Source organism: Miniopterus natalensis, chromosome 12 (assembly GCF_054644295.1).
Source record: "Miniopterus natalensis isolate mMinNat1 chromosome 12, mMinNat1.hap1, whole genome shotgun sequence".
NCBI lineage: Eukaryota > Metazoa > Chordata > Mammalia > Chiroptera > Miniopteridae > Miniopterus > Miniopterus natalensis.
In genome coordinates, this window is record NC_142092.1 from 27,887,965 (window position 1) to 27,902,802 (window position 14,838).

Below are 14,838 nucleotides of genomic sequence, written 5' to 3' on the forward strand. Positions count from 1 at the left end.
ATTTTGCTAATTTAGCTTTCTCCAAAATGAGTAGATTTTAATAACAGAACCATTGCTTATTAAGGTCCAAGAAAGGAGTTCTATTCATCATAGGGATCTAATATTATGGTGCATGGCACGTTAGTTCAATGCTGCTGATTTGCAAAACTAAAACATAATAGGTAAGCCATATTCCCAGGAAAATAGGCAGATATTGTAGCCAGTTGAAAATCAATCCTTAACCTTGAGAATTTAATCAAAGAGCCTCTGAAAAATGAATGAAGATAACACATATTCTCACTGAAGGGTGGGATATTCAGGGCAGAGTTTGAAACAACAAGTGAGAGGTCTTTCAGTGTGATCACAATAGCTCAAAAGGGATATGTAGAAGGAAGCCAAAGCTCAACTCCCCATTTGTTGTATGACTGTTGAGGTTTTCTAAATGGTCTTCTACATCAGGTGTGGGGAATGTTTTTATTTACCAAGGGCCATTTGGATACTTACAACATCATTCAAGGGCCATACAAAATTGTCAACTTAAAAAGTAGCTATAAAAAAAGCTCCTAGATTTATTGAGTTTTGAGTCCTGCCTGTGGTTGCCTTGGCAGGGCCAGACCAAAAGATTTTTTGGAAGTACTCAGACTTAGGAAAATATAGAAAGTTCCAGCTGTTACCTTACAGATAAGGAGTTGAGAAATAAAAAGATATGGTTCACAACTGGTTTTGCAAAACTAAAATAGCAATCAGACCTTATAAAAACGTGAATTCTATAGAACTATTGAAATACTGTCTGAAATGAATGTAGATAAAAACTTATGACTGTGAAGACAAATACCTTTACATGCACACTCCAAAAGATATAAATTGATCTATTATTGAGTTATACTTAAGACAACTCCTGTATAACATGCTCTTCCTTTACAAGCAACCCCCTACCCAAGTGATTCCTGAATATACCTGTTAATAATTATAACAATGTCTAACACATATTAGGTGTATTGATATTTCACAGCAACTCTCTGAGATAAATACTCCTATGATCTCCACTTTACATATGAGTAAACTAAGACTAGAGCATTCCAGAAGGTCACCCAAGGTCCTCCAGCTACCAAGGCAGTATTAGAAATTGAAGACAGTCTGAATCCAGAACACATCAGTCCATACTGCGTGCTAACACGTCTGCGAGGCTGAGACAGCTGAGCTATTATATTTTGGCGTGCTTGTAAATCCAACCTACCTGGACCACTCTGCTGGGAGATACTGCCTGGTAACAAGCAGTCATTTGCAAAAGCTGTTTTCAGTAAAACACACATTTTATCTTGACACTGCAGGCCTTCATTAAACCATGCACAGAAACTTGTTTTGAAATAACCAAATGAAATTCTGCCCCCTTTCTCCTTAATTGCTTCTAATAATAAAGTTAGTTCTAACTGGCCCCACTGCCACCACGGCAATCTGATGGTAATGAGCAGGTCTTGACGGAAGGCATTGTGACTTAAATACCTCCAGTTTATCTTTATGTTGCAGGCTACCTTTTTTCCCCCTACCTCAGACAGAGGAACTTATTTGGAAGTTACTAAAGGAGCCTCTGTTTCCTCCCTTCATTAATTACTCTTTGCTCTTGCAAGTTAGCTTTCTCTTTGTTAAATAGCCTAAAGGAAGCCAATTAAAATGCTGCCTTTTGACTTTTATTCTGTGGTGATTCAGCCTGCACCCAAATTTGTGATGACCTGCATAAGCCAATATTGAGGAGTCTCAACCATTATCAATCTGACCATACACGAGTCCTGACCCCCCAGGCCCCAAAGCCCTTTGTTCCCTAGTCTGGAACACGTAAGAATAAATGACTAAGTGCAACAGAGAGATCGAACAGAGCACTGGTGCCCCAGATTATGTTACCCGTTCATCCATCCATCTACCTTCACATCCACCCACCTCCCCTTTTCCCTGTTGAGTGGCTCCTTCGCCTGCAGCCTCATGGAGAAAGGGCAAGGCGTTCCTGGATTCTCAAGACCTAGGATTGAGTTTCACTGTAAAAACAGTGTTATATAGTGGTTAGTTGTTACTGAAATATATAGCTCCATACTTGAACTTTGTGGGTTATGTGGCTGACCTGGAGACTCAATGAATTCTCACTTCCCAGCAGCCAACTTCAAAGCAGACATCTGAACTAGCTTTGGCTTTACTTAGGAAATTGCCTGTAGTCTCCCTCATAAATGGAGGTGGTCCAGGTAGTTTAAATGAATCACCTCTCCAAGAGCTGAAACCTAAAAGTTTCATATTTTGATTAACACTCTGGTTCTTAAAATAATATCCATCTCCTTGGTATATGGAGGGAAAGCGTGTGTGTACTTATACATAAACAAGGATGTGTATTAGAAGTACGTAGGAGTACCTGCGAGCCAGAGATTCGGGGTGGGGAAGAGAGGGGAGCATGATATTACACACGACTCTGGGGACATCACCATCAGAGAGAAGGAACACTACATGGCCTAGTTCTAGGTGGGGGTGTCTCACAGTCAGGCGTCTGGGTTTAGATTCTGACTGCTGCTTACTGTGTAATGAGCCAGTTGCTGGATATTGACTGAGATAAGGAATGTGACAAGGTGGCTCAGTGACTCTCAACTATTATTGTTTGGTCTGATAGAGAGAAGTTGGAGGCTTTACCATTAATTATAGCTTTACTTTCCCCTAAAGCTCTCTTCCAAATAATTCAATTTTTTGTTTCCATATGAGATGAGTTTCTCTGCAGTTCACAGTGAATCCTGACCAAGCTCAGAGCCACTGCCCATGGCAAATCCTGCCCACTGTCCCCAGTGTAGCGCACCCGTGCATTATGGTCTAGAGGAGAGTGTAGCTGAGAACAAGGGTGTTTTTTTTGCACTTGCATTCTCCAAACAGACTCCCCAGAACAGAGACCCTGATGCAGAAACGCATCAGTCTGCAAACACGTCTTGGCTCTTCTGGCTGCTACTGTCCCTGCAGCCGTATCTTGAAGGAATACAATATGAAAATAGTGAGTGATGTGAACATGAGTTACATGGTCGGTAAAGTTCATACATTCTTGATACCGCATTTCTTTTTGGTTCAGTTTTGCATTCTCCCTCCCCATTCTTATTTATTTGATGATGCTAGGGAATTTTCTACTTAAGACCTCTCTCCTGTGTTTTCCAGCTTTCTGTTTTGCGTAGGCCTGGCTCACTCTTACTTTGTTACTCTGGCCTGCTGTTGATAAAGCAGCAATGTTTGTAACTCTTACTGAATTAGAACAGCTCATTCACACACAGGTCTGTTGGGTTCATTAGCAGGTTTAACTGGCCTTTTGTTAGAGAACTGACCATTCTTAGGTTTGAATGGCTAAAGAAGGTATTACATGTGTGAGGGATGACTTAGGACTTCAGTTGGCCATTTGAAAACTTAAGTTCTTTGATTTTCAAATACTATTACTCTTCCTCAAATGTGGCCTTGAAAGGATCTCCAACCTAATCAAAAAGACTATTTGTATGATGAATACACACAGTTGTCAACCCCAAAGACGAAATGTGTGTGTTGAATGTTTTCTATGAGTTTCATTCAGATATATAAAGAAACAAAACAAAATATAAAGGCTAAAATCTGGAGATTTTGAAGGTAAAATATGATTGCTGCCTGAAACACAGATCAATTTAAAGCCTTATAAAATGGACTGTGACATGAGATACTGTTAGTGGGTTTTATCCCACAGTTTCCATCTTTTTTGCCAAATGCTCTCAAGTTCTGCGTAGTTCATTGATTCTGTAGAAGATCATTCTCGTGCCCTAGAATGTGGTCTCTAATTGTTTCCATGTTTCATAACATGCCAGTAAGCACATGAATTGGTTTGGGCAACCACATGTAGGGAAGAAAAAGTTTGGAAAAAATGAAACATTGGTAAGAGAGTAAAACATATACAGCTGGGATTTCCACTCCAGGGGTGTTATTTGTGGGCAACTGGGACACAGGGTTGGCATCCTCACTTGAAGAATTGGAGTCTCCAAAGTGGGATTTGCCAAGGTGATTCCTGGCCCAGGAAGCTCTATTATTTTATTGGTGATTGTCCACGTTTATTTCCTTCATTTACACGCTTTTGACTATTTCTCATCTGCTTTGTTTCCCATCTTGAGGTACACAAGACAGAGGGTCTGGGTAAACCTCATGCTTGGCAAATTCTTGAGCAGCGTTATTTATGTTAGAAGCAGAAATGGCTTATAGCAAAGGTGAAGGGATATTTGGCTTTCACTACTTCTCGCCTTCTCACCGGCCTGCCTTCAGTTACTGCCCACAGTTGACACTCATTGTTAATTCTGTGTCTTGCAACCTTTAGAGTGGGACTTGGTTCACTAAAAGAGCTGTGACTGTGGCAGTACTTAGTGCTATAAATGCTGAGGATGAGTGAAATTCTGACAGTCAACAAATGGGACATGATTCATCTGTTGTGATCCACACTGATGTGCAGTAAGAGCATAGAGAGGGAAGTGAGGAATTCTGTTCTTAGTTTCCAACCTATCTAAGTCTTATTTTCTGTTTCCAAATAGAGTATCATGAAAACCAGTTGAGGACATTCATTGCTAGAGCAGAACAGATGTTTTGTGCATCGTGACTTTTGTTTATCGTAGTCCCCTCCACTAAGTTGTTTTTTGTGCGCTAATGAATGGAGGTTAGATGCTCTCAAGGCTAAAGGGCCCAGGCTGGTGTTAGCTGCACTGTTAATCATTTAGGGAATTAGAGTATGGACACTTGGCATTTGGCCAGTGGGACACTTCTCACCTAATGACCACTTGCTCCGTCTCTGCCCTCCCCAGTCTTTGAATGTCACCTTAGTAAATTCACCCAGATGAGACGAGGTGGGATAGGGACACACATTTGGTTCTATGGCCAAGAGGGCAATTGCAGGCAAAAAGAAGCAAAAAAAAAAAAAGAGAGAGAGAGAGACAGAGAGATTCTGGTCAAATGTTTTCTTGTTTTCCTGCAAAACAAATCTTGAGATTCCTTTCAGATCGTGAGGTCATTCAGGGTTAAACATTGGCAGAATCCCTTTGAAGATTATAAATGGCGGTGTTATTGTTTTCATTACCGTCATCGGCTTTGGAAGGCCCAGCCTTGGCCAGTGGCCGACTGATTCTTGGCCCCTCTGGTTTGTCAAGGTTCGGTAAGTTTAATGGAGAGCAAATGCTTTCCAAATGCCAGGTCCATGTCCTCTCCCAAGCAGGACTGGAAGCGCCAAAGGCCTTGAACATTTCATTTCTGCAACTGCAGCCTGAAGGGCTGCCTATCTAGGGCAACAGAAACCGCTTTTTCCTTAAGCAACTGTAGGCACGGCAGTATACACATTGCCTTTGGAGCCTGCGTGATATATGGGATTGTTTTTGAAAACTTGCATACCTAATGTAAGTAGGACACTGGCAACAAAAAGGATGGTGCTCCTGTTGGCAACCAGAGGATGTCTGGGGCCTTATCTAGCAAGTTCCATACTCTTGTTTGTCTCTTGTCAACAGACATGGTGTCAGATAAAACAGAAAGAATCCCACCAATTTCTTAGTTTGTTAGCTTCCTGGGTTTTCTACCTCTTTCCCACCCACCTCCCCTATTTAGAATGGAAGCCTCCAGATTCTGGCTCAGAACATTCCTATTAAGGTGAACTGGAGGCATCACAGCCGAAGGAAAGAGCTGGACTGGGAGGAGGTAAAACCTGGCTCCTGATGACTTCTGCAAAGCCCCTTTCATTCTCTGAAACCATGTTTATAGCAATCCCAGGCTGGGTTTGGTCTTTTTTAAGGTTTTGGGATGTGTGGATTATGGTCTTTTCTCAGGCAAGGCTGATGTTTAGCTGGTATGCATCAGTACAGCTGTACTGAAGGTAAAAATACTGAAATGCTGTATACTGGCTGCTGTGTAGAAATATCCTTTTATTGAAGCTTTATGCCACCTGACAGTATTGCTCAGTGGCAGTGATGCAGGCATGTTGCAGGGCCGCTGTCAGCCACTGGGCAGACCAGGGCAGAGCAGAGGTGCAAGTAGGGCTGTGTGGAGCACCCAGCCACTGCCAGGAATGATTGGGGCCCAGGCGCAAACACGAAGGACCCAAGCCATGTGGTGGGCATTAATATCCAAGTGTTACCCGGCCACTTCAAAGGGGCACTTCACACAGCTTTCCTTTGCTCACAACACATTTCCAGAAACTTGAGATGTAATGGCTCTCAGTTGAATGGGAGAAGTCCTTGGAGAAGTCTAGTGCAGGCTCATCCTGTGTTAACTTTCAGCAGACACATTGTCTTAGTCTGTTCGGGCTGCTCTAGCACAATGCCATAGACTAGGTGAGCTATAAACTACATAAATTTCTTTCTCACAGTTCCAAAGGCTGGGAAGCTCAAGATCGAGAAGCCCGCAGATTCAGTGTTTGCCGAGTGCCAGCTTCCTGGTTCATAGACAGCTGTCTTCTCACTGTGTCCTCATGTGATGGACGGGGCAAGAGAGCTCTCTGGGGTCTCCCTTTTGAAGCACTAATCCTATAACATGAGGGCTTTGCTCTTTTGACCTAATTTCTCAAAGGCCCCATCTCCTAATACCATCACCCAGGGGATTAGGTTTCAACATACGAATGTTGGGGGGACACAAACATTCAGTCTATAGCACACATAAAACAAAAAGATGTTCAATTTTTTTTAATTAATAAATGTTTTGGAAAGTGTTAGAATAGTTCAATGAACCAATAAGCAGTTTTACGACATATAATTTGGTTGATTTAGAGAATAATATTTTTCAACTTTATAGTTTTACTTATGAAAAGCTATTACCTCACTGATAGTCAAATTCTTTAACATCACTCTCATTTCAGGTATTTCTTTGCCCTTGATCTTCCAGCAAATTTTGGTCAGCAAAGAGCAAATGAAAAGGGAAATACATAAAACAGTTTTGTCATTTGGGAATAGATATGGTTAAATATTGAGTGCAGAAAATGATGCTATTAAAAGAAAATAGAACCACTGAGATGATCTCTGTCCTTACTGTGAAAAATTAACTATTAAAACTGGTCTTAAAAACTTCCAAAAGAGATATTATGGCCTATAGAAATAAATAGGTCAGCATAAATTCTTTTCTGTCCACTAAAAGATATCCTAACATTTATCTAAAACTTTCTCTTACTGGATTTGCCCTTATTAAATAGTTGTTGATAAGTGTGTATTAACATTTCCTCACTCCCAATAACAACTTTGATTTGTTTTATCTAATGTTAGGATACTTCTGTCACAGAAGACTTCTCTGCCAAAACTTATTAGATACTGATTTCCAGTCACTTTCAGCAGCAGTTATGGTTTCACATATATCATTCATTGTTTATTGTGTCCTTCTTTGGCAAAATAATCTGGCCCCAAGCAGGCTTTTCAAAGTACCATGTGGCAGATGCATTTGGTATCAGTGATGCTGGGACCCTTTGGAGGTCTTCGTTTATTACATTTGGAATTTGGATGCTTTGCCACGCTGTCAGACTCAATAAGTCTCTATTAAATTGAAATATGGAGGTTTGATTTTCATAAAATTTTAGTCCATTTAAAAATAAGCCAACCTAGACTACAGTATAGTTGCTTATAATGTTGGCTTCCAGTTGTTTAGTGTCTGTGATGGGCCAGGCACTTCCAAGATAAACCATGTGGGAGCAAATGTGGAACCAGAAGGAACATATCCCCCTGAAGCAGTCAGCGGACCTACCCTATCAAACCCTAAAGATATTTCCAGCATAAGCTTTTCTTTTGAATACCTTTAAATATGTTTTATTACTTCATCACCTTGCTTTTGATAGTTTATAATGAAAGAGGTAAAACGAGTGAATTTTATAGCATACATTTAGCCTTAGCCTTTTTTTTTCATAATTATGAAGAAATGAAAGCTTACCATACAAGGGTGATCACTTTGTAATAAAAGAAACCTCCCCGAAATTCAGCCAGAAATCTGTGTCACGTAGTTTAGGCCTCAAGGAGAGTTACCAGGTGATTCTTCTAAAGCCCAGCCTGGTAGCAGGTTCTGCTCCTCTCCTTTCCCACCTCCAACTCTAAGGCATTCTCTTTTCTCCTTAGACTGGGACCCAGGTAGATTAAGGGAGTTGTTTGGAATCTCACAACGACCTATTCAAAGAACCAAGAGATGTAAACACAACTTCCTAATCAATAAGGCTGATGGATTTGGTACAGAATCTACATCTCATTTCACTTTGGCATCCCCCACACCTGATAACTCCTTGCCTTCCACCTAGAATGTCCTAAATACATATCTGCTGAGATTAATAACATGTGCCTTTTTCACATTTAGAATGATTTAGGTAGTTTATAACAACCACAAAAGATCAGGAACATAATCTGATAATAACAACTATTACCTATTGAGTGTCTACTTGCGTTGTCCATTAGGTTCAGTTTTCATAATTTTGGAGCCTTACAATAGCCCTGGCATGCTGGAGATATTGTCCCCATTTTACAGATGAGGCCTCTGTTTGGGTCCTGGAAATAGAAAAGCAGCTTACTGGTCATCCAGCGATGCTGCCAGACTTTCCATGAATCAGCTCTGAAGGTCCACTTGTAGTCACGTTAGAATCAAATAAGAAAAAGCAAAAATCAGTATTGGTACTCAGGAGCTCCTGCCTTCTAGTTCATACATACTCAGCGAGGAGCCTCCTCCGCTTCTCAGCTCACACTCAGCTCTACACGTGAAGCCTAACAAGTACTTAGTAACCCTCTCTAGAAATACCTTCTGACGATTTTCTCCCAGGAAAAAAAAATGGGGAGGGGGCTTTTATCAAAGGAAACATTTCAAGAGAGAAAAAAATGGAGCAAGTTCATTTGCATTAGCTAATTAGAAAAGAAAATCATTTCTATAGTTCTGTGTCTTTTCTCACTGCACCTCCCACTTGCTCTCTGATGTTGAAATCAGATATTATTTGTTTAGTGAATGGTTACAAATGAAAGACTTAAAAGAATAGTTGTCAGTAAATCTAAGCCCTTAAATTTGGCCCTCGGAAATCAGATGAAATCTGTGCAGGCTGCTTTGGGAGTGAGGTCGAGAAAAGAGGGGCTGAGGTACTTACTAATGAAGAATGTGCTGCTGTAGCTGCCCAGATGAGCGCCGCGAAAGCCTGAATCCCTCTGAGGAGCCCATGTGTGTGCTTTAGAATATTCACTTTTTCATAAACTCCCTTTGTGAAATATTTCCTGAGAGAAACAGCAGTGTTTAAATATATTTGCTTTAGAAAATTGCCCCCAGGTTTTGCAGTTAACTGTCATTTTGGGACATCTGTTTTGTAAAAAGTAAGACTAAAGGACATTATTTTTTTGAGCTAAAAATATTCACAGTATTCATTCATCGTAATGTTTTGTGGCATTTTTTTCACCTAAAGGGGTCAGAGTCTAAGCCAGTAATAGTTGCAGTTTTAAACTTATCACTAGGAGTATGAGAATAATTTGTGTAATTTTAGTTTGTCCCGTATCCTAAGTATGGAGTGGATTCGTAGATGAAGTCACTAGATAGTGGAGTCATTTTTCCAGAGCTCACATAAAGGCTGGCTCGTGGTTCTCTCCTTTATTTCCTTTGTCTTACCTCACCAAACGGTGCGGATAACCAGTTCCCAGCTTTGAAATACAGTTGCATTGAATTCGGTTCGGTGCATCGAACTGACCCTATGGATCATTTTGTTACATTAACTCGCTCCTCCGATGCCCAGGATAGTGGTGTCTGTCCTTCTGGGATCTGACCTGTTGGTTTTGATTTGAAAGGGTTGCCATCCAGCTGAAACTGTAAAATGACGACTTTGAGCTTCTCTCTTGATACTTTAAACTTAACACTTTGCTGGCATCCTCTCAAATGTTGAAGTAAGAGGCCTCCAAATTACTTCTGTCCATTGCAGAGAGACATCAACTTGACATCTATTTCATGGTTGAAAACAGAGCCTTTGGCTTAATTTTTGTGATCTTTTTTTTTTCTACCTAAATCATGACCACTTAAATAGTGTTGGCTCCATTCAGGTAGAAGCCTTGGCTACGTCTGTTCAGATAGGGCTTGAGTTTTAATGGATGGTCAGAAAACACAGAGGGGCTACCCCCTGATCGTAATCCGTCAGTGTCTTTTCCTTATGCTTTCTCTGGGTTAGAACATATGATAAAAATATAATACATGGAAGACTATCTTGTACATCTAGGTAACATGGAGACATTTTTTTATAAATCCTATTAAGAGACAAATTTTTCCATTTTACTGTCCACTCTCTTTGTTTTTCATGAACCGGGTGATGCTTGTGTGGTCCCTGTGGAAACAAAGGCACAGGAGTCAAACCTCCTGAAGCCGGTCTCTGCGTTACTGTGCACCTGTACATTTAGGTGGTTTTCTACTTTTTTCTTATCTAGGAAATTCTGTCGAAGATAAAACCTCTCCCTTTCTAGAAGGTCCAGTGTCTAGATGGGAAGAGACTAAGTCCTTTAAGGAGCAGATGCTATGTCTGTGGAATGGAAAATTCCAATATTACTCACAGAATGCTACTGGTATTTATATTCAACAAACAAAGCAAATAATTATCTAGCAGTACTATTCACTGGACCAAGAAATTCTAGCATCTATGATAATAACGCCTCATTGCTTTGTTTAAATCCAGTGGTTGTAACTTTCCCCTTTCTTTTTCAAGTAGAAGGTGTGTTTCCTAATATTACTAGACTTCTTTACCTAGAGAAATGCATTTCGGTTCAGAATTACTCCCATTTTCCTTTTAATCTGTGATAGAAAGGGTAAATATATTCTGATCTATGGCCTTACTAGGAAATACAGTGTTGTGTGTGTGTCATTTGTCAATATGCTTTTTAATGCCCAAAGGACACGTTCAGTAAATTTGAGGCTTGTTGCAGATTTTGAATTATTTTTGCTGCATGTTAAATTAATTGGGTTGAATATTTTCTTATGTGCTTTTCTTCAACTTCACACAGAAATGGTAGGTTATTCATCTCAAATGAATGAATTTTAAATTATTTAAACTTTGCACTGCTGGTGTATGACCCTCTGAGACTTTTTTTAAAGAGCAGACGGCTCTTTTCTTCCTAGACATTACAGATTTGTTTAGAGTACAAGTACCATTTTTCTTGTGTGTTAAAAAACGCTATGTTGTTTATCATACGTTGATAGATTTACAAATTATTTCTCCTTTCCTTTAAATGAGCATATTTGGAAATTGTGATAGCTCCAGACCAAATAGCTTGTGCCTTTTAAACCTTGATGGATGAATGCTAACTATCTCACCGTGCCGTTTAAATGCCTACGTGTGGTCTCCCTGATGCCTTTTTTAACGTCTATCCCAGAACAAAATTGTGTTTTCTTTTCGAGTACTCTGAAGTTTCAAATACCTCTCTACTTATTTTACTCGGCAACAATCTGCAATTTATTTTATTTTTTCGCCGGGAAAATTGAATCTGTTACTGCTTAGCATTCCTACCAGTTTGAGAAATGTGGTTTATATTGGCATCAGAGCAGTGATTTACATATATTGGGATAGCAAGAATGCATGCCAAAAGGAGATCAACGTGAAATGAAATGCAGAAAAGCTGTTTTCCTTCAGCAGCCGCTCAAAGTAAAGCTAATAGAGAAATTGCTGAGCACCTGCCCTCAATGTGTCACTCGTCTCTTCCAGGTGAAGTGTGACCAGTACTGGCCCAGCAGAGGCACAGAAACCCACGGGCTGGTCCAAGTGACGCTGCTCGACACTGTGGAGCTGGCCACCTACTGTGTCCGAACCTTTGCACTTTACAAGGTTTGCTTGTCGTGTTTTTGCCTCCTTTCTCCTCTTTCTGTTACTGAAGAAAGCAGCTTTTGAGAAATCAAGTATCTCGAGGCTTTATTTATCTCTTGACTCCGCGGGCGGCGGTGGAGATGAGATAATTCTTCCATTACCCTCGGCTGTTTTTCTCTCCGCCAATTTAGTGGTAAATATGGGCCCCTTGCTCTGGACGAAGGTTTTGGCAGATGAAGACCAGCTGAAGAAGAGCCACTTTTTCCCATAAAATATAGCAGGAGCGCTCCTGATAGTAACAGCTGAAAAACGCACTGCTGCTCCCCCAGGGCCTCCATCCCCTTGAGCAAATATCTGTCATTTACCAATAGCTTGGGGTTTGTGTCTCCCGAGAGTGTGTCTCCCCAAAGGGTAGCGGGTGGGGGAGGAGTTGAGATGGCGCATTGCCTTGTCACCTCTCGCATGGCATTATTCCTCCTTGCCACCTGGGGCCGGGCAAACGGGGTTTCAGCCAGTGTCCCTGCTCCGCAGAACGGGTCCAGCGAGAAGAGAGAAGTGAGGCAGTTCCAGTTCACCGCCTGGCCCGACCACGGCGTCCCCGAGCACCCGACGCCCTTCCTGGCTTTCCTGCGGAGGGTCAAGACCTGTAACCCCCCCGACGCGGGCCCCATGGTCGTGCACTGCAGGTAAGGGCCACCGGGAGCATGTTTCTCCGCAGTCAGAAGGCCTGGGGGGAGACAGAAAGCCAAAGTGCCTCCTCACTGGGTATTCTGTCCGATTACTGATACTCTGGGATAGCAAGTACCTTCATAAAGAATACAGGTGGGTTTGTTCGTTTGCTTGTTTTTGTTAAATGAGGCGTATACTAACAGTAACAGGAAGGATTTGATAGAGATGCGTGTACCTTACCCTGCTGTTTTATCTTTGGAGCAAAAATAAATAGCACAAAATCAAGTATGCACTTGGGCTTAAATATATGAACATGAAACAGAAAAAAATTGAGAATCAATCTTGTAATTAGGTTCCGGTTTCAGTTGTGTAGAGAAACATTCATATAGATGATAGATAGATGATGATAGATAGATAGATGATAGATAGATAGATGATAGATAGATAGATAGATAGATAGATAGATAGATAGATAGATAGATAGATAGATAGATAGATAGATAGAGGTATGAAAATTGACAACTTCTTGTGGGCTGGGCTGATAGAACCTTTTTACTATTTATAGGGAAAATGCTGAACTAAATATTGTAAACATGCAAGCTTTCAGAGACTTTCTTACTGCTTAAAGGTGTCTTCTGCAAGCTAGTATTGTCAAGTCACATGTAGACAGTTCTGCCTAGCGTCCTCTATATCACCACTCAGACTCTACTACATGTGTTCATACATTTTCAACGTTAAACTGATTTCTTCCAGTTTCCTGAGTTCCTCTCGAATATCATTACTAACAGATTACTAAAGATATGTAGCCGCATTCTGTTTATCACTATATAAATGTACAATTCATGTAACTTCATAATAGTTCTTCGTAAACTGAGAAATCCAAATACAAGAGACTATGGCTTCTTGCACAGAAAAGTAAAATTGCAGTGTGGAAGTATATTAGAAAAAGAAAGCATCTATTATAAACCCACCTCTATAATGACTTAATAGCATAACTCTCTGTTTTTACAAAGAGATGGGACAATGGGTAGACCAGAATAAAAGCAGTAAAATTCACCTTGCTAGCCCATGGCGCAGTAATTGTTAAACAGTGGACTGCAAACTCTACCCAAGATACTGTTGCAGTTCTCTTTTCTAGCAGTTATTTTTCCCAACAAAAACAAATAACCACATTGCCTTTATCTGCAGAGTATTGAACAAATTCCAAACCACGCCCCCATGCTTTATTTTGATTTATGTTTTTAACAACAGTATGTCGGGTCAGGAGACGAGAACCCAAGAGAGACTGTAGGGTTTGGTTCAGGTACCAATAGCTAGGAAGGTGGAGCAGGTCCAGTCGGTCTCACCTTATAGTCTACTTCTTGCTCCACTGTAACCAGGACAGGGTCCTTTGAGGCCCTGCCACTGTGTTGCAGTTTTTTGCATGATTCTGAAGCACTAGAAATTCTTTGTATTAATTTGAACAAATGCTTTTGCATCATGAATGCAGATTTCTGGTTCTTCTGCCTGTTGGTTTCAGCAGGTGCTAGTTTGACCAATATAATATACTCTGTTCTACATCTTTGCAGGCCTCAGAGAGACGTTGTGCCTGGTTACATGGTGTCCCTGCTGGATATGAGCTTAGCTTCATTATGAAGATCACACGTTAAATCATGAAATGTTTCTAGATGGAGTTTGGGCACAGGATAGAGAAACAGGAAATTCGAGTTCCCTGAGGAAATGTTGCCCTTATATGCCTAATGGCAAAAATACAGTTCACACAGATGTGTGTGTGTGTGTGTGTGTGTGTGTATGTGTCTATGATATACATATCACATATATAATTTAGGGAAACCTAACTTGGAAGTCTTTACTGAACAAGAGCATTATGATCATTGCATTTTGAAATACAGCATGTTTCCTTTCTCATAGTATGCTTCTCATTTCTGTAAATTAAAGTGAGGACCTAGAAAACTAAGATGATAGGTAGGTAGATAGGTAAGTAGATAGATGATAGATGATAGATAGATAGATAGATAGATAGATAGATAGATAGATAGATAGATAGATAGATAGATAGATAATTTTTAAAATGCAGTTTACTCTCTGTTGCTCATAAGCAAGGCTTTATGCTGAGTACTTGGAGAGATCCCAAAAAAAGTTTCCAAGCAAGTGGAAAAAATAAGAGCTATAATGCCTTATTTTGAGAAAATACATACACACTCTGCACACGCACACACCCCTATGTTATGTTGAGCCACCTGCACTCAGCTCAGAGAGAGAGATGGCTCCGGAGAACTAAGGAAACAAAGACGAATGTGCAGAGCTAATAGCTGTTGACATTTGGAAGTGCTGTGCCTGAGGCTCTGGAGAAGCTGGTATTGAAACAAACAACAGAAGCGCAGGTATATTTGGTGGAAGAAATTTGTTAGCAACTA

The 14,838-nt window shown here is 40.6% G+C and overlaps 1 protein-coding gene across 5 annotated transcripts in view; it reads left to right on the forward strand.

Moving 5' to 3' along the window:
• The window catches only part of PTPRD (protein tyrosine phosphatase receptor type D), a 470,419-nt gene that overhangs the window by 412,653 nt on the left and 42,928 nt on the right, over positions 1–14,838 (forward strand). For all 5 annotated transcript variants that reach the window (XM_016223581.2, XM_016223577.2, XM_087822669.1 and 2 more), the window contains 2 exons: positions 11,654–11,773; positions 12,284–12,438. In XM_016223581.2, the coding sequence (XP_016079067.1) occupies positions 11,654–11,773; positions 12,284–12,438 (275 nt within the window). The remainder of the gene's footprint in view (positions 1–11,653; positions 11,774–12,283; positions 12,439–14,838) is intronic.